This window comes from Acanthisitta chloris, unplaced genomic scaffold, assembly GCF_000695815.1.
Source record: "Acanthisitta chloris isolate BGI_N310 unplaced genomic scaffold, ASM69581v1 scaffold46329, whole genome shotgun sequence".
NCBI classification, from domain to species: domain Eukaryota; kingdom Metazoa; phylum Chordata; class Aves; order Passeriformes; family Acanthisittidae; genus Acanthisitta; species Acanthisitta chloris.
Genome location: NW_008693960.1, coordinates 1 through 7,259, shown reverse-complemented (window position 1 = coordinate 7,259; position 7,259 = coordinate 1). Strand labels below are relative to the sequence as shown.

The 7,259-nt window shown below is 42.9% G+C and overlaps 1 protein-coding gene across 1 annotated transcript; it reads right to left on the bottom strand.

The window, feature by feature from the left end:
• Positions 1 to 206: 206 nt before the first annotated feature.
• On the bottom strand, positions 207 to 7,023 carry LOC103810327 (spectrin alpha chain, non-erythrocytic 1-like; the record flags this gene model as incomplete). The annotated part of the gene is made up of 11 exons (XM_009083227.1): positions 207 to 266; positions 1,594 to 1,742; positions 2,226 to 2,360; positions 2,731 to 2,823; positions 3,511 to 3,728; positions 4,511 to 4,633; positions 4,925 to 5,168; positions 5,772 to 5,953; positions 6,084 to 6,288; positions 6,615 to 6,770; positions 6,946 to 7,023. Coding segments are annotated over 11 exons (1,643 nt in total), but the record flags the coding sequence as incomplete, so codon positions are not given.
• Between the last annotated feature and the right edge of the window lie 236 nt (positions 7,024 to 7,259).

The following is a 7,259-nucleotide window of genomic DNA, read 5'->3' as shown; positions in this document are numbered from 1 at the left end:
AGCAGCACAGCAGTGCCCAGCAGGATAAGCAGCTGTCTGTAAGGAACACAGGAAACACAGATCACGTTCACCTAAACTAAGCCACAGTGCAGAAATTGCTTCCTTCATGTCTCTTTGGAGCAGCTTTCCCAGAGAAAGAAACAAAGGGAGGATGAATAGTGACAGTATGGAGACAGCATGGTTTAGAAAGGGCTAATCCTACTCACAGTTCTTCGACCTGTTTCATACGCAGAGATACACTGCCGACCTCCTTAGTTATGAGAGTCCTGCACAGACAGGGAGCACAGCAAATGCATGCCAAAAATTAGTCAGATTAACAAAAATAATGAAAGCAGCAGCTCCATCCATGGGTTGTCTGCAGTAGGAGATGGGTAAGAGTTCACATTTAAATGGAGAAAATTAGGTGTCATTCAGAAGCAAATGAAGCAAATCAGACTAGGAGTACAATTCATGTAAGAAACCTCAGCAGTACAGTTGAGCTCTCTCTATAAGGTCTCATTTTCTGGTCACTGTGCCATGGGATTGGAAACTAAAAGGTGGTCCCCTCTCCTTGGCTCTAAAACGAGGCACCTTGTTCTAGTTATTAGAGCAGCAAACCCACGGAGGAAGTTACAGATAATTAAAATCCTGACCAATGTGTCACAATTTTCCAGCACCTTTTCTTCTCGTTGGTAGAGGCTTTATTTGTTGTGGGTTGTTCGGGGGTTTTTTTATGTGTGTGATCTAATTTTATAATTCTTGAGCCAAAGTTAGTCATTACTGTATGCCACTGCAGTAACAGGTGACTCAAAACAACTGAGTGGGAAGTTCTCACAGAGAATGGCAGTGTAGCTGCGCAAACAGATGGGAGTACACGGAAAACTTCCAGCTTTGGCTTCCAAGTGGTTTGATAAGATGAGGCAGGAGCTCACAGCTATCACTCACAGCCTTGGCCTGAACTAATCTACAGCCACCATGTGCTTTAGGAGGTCATTACCAAGCAGCCTTGCAGTTCTCTCTCTGCAATGGCAGGTTGCTCTTTTTTAAAAGAGACCCAAAAAAATACAGAAAGAAGGGGGAGCACATTTTAGGTCCTGTAATGGCAACAAATATTAGCACCACATTTCAAGTAAGAAGTAATGAGCCAGCACCAAAGCAGTCACAGCTCTGAAGGAGGGGACACCTCCAGAGGCAGCCCTGTATAGGGAGAGCACTGTACTTCATGGAATCAAGTTTCAGAAAGCTTTTCAAAACAGATCACACATTAAGAAGTGACAATTACAAATACAAGAGCTGCTTAGGACATATATAACTCACAAACGAGTTTAAGTAGTTAGGTACAACAACAAAAGGAACACATATATACTCAAGTCAGACAGTAAGTTGAGCTCTAGTGTCATGAGTTTTACAGTTAAAAAAATGGGAAAAGCAACAAGAAAATCTAGAGTAAGATTAAAACAACTGAACCTGGTGCCCCTGGTAGGAGCCCCTTGTTTCGCTCCAATTAATTACTCCCTAGTGTAAGAAGCATTAACCTAAGCTTCTGGCATGTGTGAGGCCAAGACCAAGGCAGCTAATGCTGGGGGATGTCATATCTCATCAGTTAGATCTTACTGGTTGTCAATCTGCTCCTGCCGCAGCGCGATGCTCCCCTGCTCCTCCAGCAGGTTCTCTCGGGACGCAGACTGGGCAGGATCCAGTTTTTTCACATAGGCAGCAGGTACAAATCCCTGACGGTCATTAACTTCAACCTTCCACCAGTCCTGGAAGGGAAAAACCCAAACAACTACTATGAGGCTGTCATCAAGTACAAAGCATGTGTTGGGTGACTGAATGCTGCAAACCAGAGGTTTCTGCTAATCCAAGAAAACCAGTGATGCTCACAACAGTTTGCTCTTTTTCTGGAGATTATTTCAAACAGTTTCTGGAAGACATATAGGTTTAATTTCCATGTCTCCACTTGTGCTTGGCCAGAAATTCCTCCACAGTAGGGAAATAAGGTTTCTCACAGACATGTGCCCTATAGCATATGTTGTTTATCTAGCTTGGAAAAGTTGGCAGCTGTAGAGGAGTCATGGGAGTGAACTGGAGAAGTTCAGCTCAAGAGCTGAATGAGAACATGGGATAAATGTGCCAATGCTTTAGCTTCTTGGAAGGCTCATCTTAAAAAAATAAACACCAAAACATGCCTCACAGCACACACCCCACCACGGGAGCCAGGCAGGTCAGCGAACCAGGAGCTTTACCTTGTTGGTGCTGTTGAGTAAGGTGAGGATATCTCCCTTCTTCATAGTCACCTCCCTGGGACTCTTCTCTTGGTAATCATAGAGTGCCAGTACCAGCTCTTTTCCAGTTTCATCATCTGTGGGAGCAACTTGTTGCTAAAATAGGAGCACAAGAAAAATGACTTGTTCCATGTTTACTACAATCAACGGAGCTGTCCTAAAATAGACTTCAGCCTTAATTAAAGCTACTGTAGTACCTTAAAATTATTCTTGTTGAAACAAATGAGTCCATTTAGACTCAGTTTCGGTGCTGTCTGGGCCCAAACCTTGAAAACCATCATGTTATGCTATTTCCTTCCAGAGCAACACAGCTGCCCTGTTATACTCAAACCAGACTGCTGATTTTTTTGGAGAAAATCAATTACAGTCTGCAATAAGCTCTTAAACCAAACAACTCTTATAAAGCTTTGTCTTTACCTTTAGCTGACCCAAGAGCTTTAGCAACATGATTAGTATCTTTCCTTACCCTGCACGACTGGGCCTGTTCCCTCAGTGCCTGGATGCTGCTGCCGTAAGCAGAGAGATCAGACATCAAAGCTTCATGTTTCTTCAGCAGAGCCTGAAAGTGAATGATAAAAACAACATGTACACATTGCCATTTTACAAGCACTGCTCTGCTTTAAACACATACTCCATATACAGGGAGTGTGGGTTTTCAGAGCTGCCAGTCTTGTGCCTCTCATGAGTCACAGGATAGATAGTGGCCTAAATGCTTCTGGTGCTCTGCTTATCTCAGCAACATTCTTTTTGTTCTGACCAGAAATAACTCCATTTCCAGAGTGGTATGTGCTAAGTTTCAAAGTGTGCCTTGAAACTGCACTTGGTATTGATGAAATGTCAGGCAGCACTGCCTGGGGTGTGGTGGGTTGACTGCAGAATGATACCAGTAACACAATTCCAGACAAGAAAATTACTTCCAGACTACTGAACTACTGAAAACCAGACCCATAGTGAAACGCTTATCCCATGAGGAATTTGCTGGTATTATTCTCCTTCTACTTACAAAAACAAACTTTCATAAAGGAGTGAATACAGATGCAAAGCTTCCTTGAAATTATATACTGAACAGCAAAAGACACAGGAAAAATTACCACCCTTTAACTCAGAGCCAAAATTCAGCTCAATGCAAGAATCTTCTGCCCTTATTGTTAAGAATCCTGAGACTAGCAGAGGTCTTTATTTTTTACGGCTAGATAAATCCTCACTGTGTTTGTTGTTTAAATCAATTTCGCATAGCCTCAAATACCTCAGCAGAGTCCTCATCTTTCCCATAGTCTGTACTGCCTACAATGGGCTCCTTTTCCCTCATCCAGGATTCAGCCTCATTAGCATCAGCAAAGTACTGCTGAGCCTGCAGGGAATCCTCCAGGTCCTGCCGACGCTGCGATGCTTTAGCTTTCAGAGAGTCCCACTTCTGGTTTAGCTCATTCAGCTTGATTTTCACATCCTCAGCTGCAAAATGTCCTAGGTAACAGAAGCAGAGGGAACTGAAGGACTTCAGGAGACATAAATAATACATGCTGAAAGATTACTTGTCCTGTTAAAAGTCAAAAATTAGAACAGTTCAAACCTATGTAGCCCTATTCTGAACTAGAACAATGAAAGCACAACTCAGCTGGTTCTTTGGGCTCATGCTGGGAAACTGTGCCTGTCAGTCAAACTGTACCAGGATATTTGCATCATTAGGCATAAAAAAAGACATCAAAACATTTCTTCTCAACAATGAAACAGGAAAGGTCATCTCTTTCCAGTGGCAGAGTTCTGGCAGCAGGCAAGTGTTATTTCAGGCCAGCACTCTGAACCCTGGGGTCAGGGGATTTTTATGCAGCATTTTGGTGTCAAGAACACCCAGGCAGAAATAAATCTGCCTTATTTAACAGCAGGCATGCCTTTTATTTGTGGATAATTCTCTCTCCATCACGACTATGTATCTCTGATAGAAGCCTTTAATAGACTTAAAAACAAAGACTAAATGATAGCACAAAGTCACTGAACAGAGGGCTCATGTGTGTTTGTCAAGAGCAGATGGAGGTGTGTGAAAATCCTAACAGGTTCCCATCAAGGAAGCTCTTTCTATTTTCAGGTGAAAGAATGACCAGAAGTTGACCCTGTTGGCAGGTACCTGTCTCCTGCCTGGATACAAACAGCCCATGATTCTTACTTTTATAGGGCCAGAAAAACTCCAGCACAAAAATTGAGAGACTCAACGACTGATCCAGCCACACTCCAGAACTATGGAGACATACCCTCTTCCACCATAGCATTTCCTTTCTGTGTGACTGCTTTGATCCGAGGCTCATGGCCTGCAATCTCGGCCTGCAAGGCCTGGTGTTTCTTCAGCAGATTCTGAACACCAATCAAGTCTTTGCCTGAAAGATACAAAATAATTCACCAGTTAAATGAGAAGCACTAGACTAAATGTTGCAACCAGTGCTAGACAAACTCCCAGCCTAAGAACTACCACAATGAAGACAAGAGTGCTATGGAAAGCAAGTTACTATCAGAATTGTAGTGTAACAGAATAATGGCAAACGTGTAACTCCGGGCAATGCTAACTGCAACAAATAGCTCAGAAATTTCCAGGGAATGTTCTATGAAGATACAAGTTGTAATAGAGCAATTCTGACACCTAAATCCCAGAGCTACCAGGAAGGACCAACCTCGGTTTGTCGAAGCTGCAATAGGTTCTTTTTCCCTAATCCAGGTCTCTTCATCCTCAATGTCACGGAAAAGCTGCTGCAAGCGAAGAGAATCTGCAAGTTTCTGCTTTCGAGCTACCATGGGATCCTTCAGAGCTTCGTATCGAGCCACTAGAGCTTCCTGTTTCTTCTTGATGTTGTCAGCATCGAAGTGTCCTGCCTCCTGGAACTGCCGTGCCTGGATGGTGATGCCATCGATGCGGTCCTGCAATGCACCCACAACACGACACTCAGCACACTAGGGAAATGCAACTGGGTTTAACCTGCCAATGCCATAAAACAAATGAAATGTCCTTGAAGTAACACTAACTCTACAGATGTGCCCCTCTAGACAAACCACTTTTCAATGCTAACAGCTGATAGTTCCAGTTGTGGGAACTGAATTTTGTTGATTTTCTTGCTGTGGATTTAATTCCTGTAAAGATCATTTGCAAATGAAGGAAGCATTTGCTGTTAAGTTCTGCATTTAAGATCTGATCTGTTCTCCCTCCACTGTCATTTCCTAGAGCCACATGAAAACAAACTGAACAAGAATAAGCTGTTTGCACATGGAGAGTCTAAGGGAGAATTATTTCCTATGAAAAGTGCTGCACAACTTTATAAGTTGTTATTCACAGCATAAAACAAAGCTTATTTTTGTAAAAGTCACGAAGATAATGTTCTTAGAGACATACATGTTACATTTCAGCTGAAAATTCTTTTTGCTAAGTGAACTGAAAGACCCAAAGATACAGAAGTTATGAAAGTTATGCTAAGGTCTCTGAGCAAACAGACCTGAAAGGGCAGGAAGAAAAATTATCTCCCTCACCTGATGGGCAGCAACATCTGCCTCTAGCAGGGCATGTTTCTTCTGAAGATTCTGAACATTGGTGAGATCTTTTCCATAGTCATCAGAAGCCAAATGTCCCTCTACTTCATAGAGCCACAGCTCAATGTCCTCCACATTGCGGTTGAACTGCTGCTGTTGGTTGGCTTCACGCAGCTTGATACCTGGCACAGACAGTGGCAAGAGGAAAGTAGGACAACTTACTTAAGTTTCCCACTTCATTAAACTCACTTCCTGCCTCCTCCTGGCCAAACTCTCCAGAAAATTGCCCCTATTCTCCTGAGCAAATTGTACCTTTGAGCTCAGTAGCCTCCAGAAGTTTTTTCCACAAGCTGATAACCTCATTCATGCGAGCTGCCACCTCGTCAGATGCATAGTGCTTGACATCAATCAGCTTCTGCCCAGCCTTCTCCAGCCCATCAATACGACTCTGGTTAGCAGAAAGCTCTGCTTCAAAAGCCTGGTGTTTCTGAACCTTGCCTTGCAAGTTTGATGGATCCTACAGATGAAGAAAGAAGGTTTCAATCCAAAATTAGCATCTAAAGGTCTCTGAAGAATAAATCCATACACATGCCAAGACATCACCAGAGGATTTGGTGCCAAAAATACACCTTAAATCAGAACACTTCAGCTATTAAACAACCATGACCACAGCACGATGGGAAATCTCCCTTGGAGTCAGGGAGAAATTAGAATTCCTCCTGTTGCCATTAATACCTCTGAGTATCAGCAACATTTTGGCTGACACTGCTTCATATCATTGGGCTGATTACATTAAGCCTAGTATTGCCTTAAAAACTGTCTAACATTGCTCTTTGTGTTTACCTTGTATGCCTCATCAGTTGCAGTTTTCATCTTTTCATTAACCCAACTCTTGAGCTCATCAGAGTCTCTGAAAAACTGCTGCAGATGGAAAGAATCTGCCAGCTGAGCTCGGCGGTACATGGCTCTTTCATGCAGGGCATTCCGGCGGCTCAGCAGCTGCAAAACAGAAAGTAAAAGGTTTTTAAACTCTTCAAGCTTCTAAGAACCACCACTGTATTTGTACTTTTGGGAAAGCTCTGCTGACTCATCCTATATTGAAGCCACACCATGTCAAATAACAAAGCAGAACATGATGTAAAGTCTAAAGTCCAAACCTCTTTTGGATACTTACAGCATCTCTGCGTGTAGCCACATCATCCATGGCATAATGGTTATTCTGAATCAGCTTGGTAGCAAACTCATCTAATGCCTAAAGAGAAAACAGGTTTCCATTTATTTGGTGCTGCAGAAAATTGTTTATCATAGAGATAAACAGATATCACACAGAACTAGCAGAAAGCCATTAGAGCTGTCATTACACCCTTTTCTATCTGTACCATCATCATCTTCCATGTGCAGGAGTGCAGGTTTTTAGCAATCTTCACCCACACTTGTGCTGGGGTGATATGCAAGCACTGGGTCACCCAGCTCTCTGAGGCAGCAATT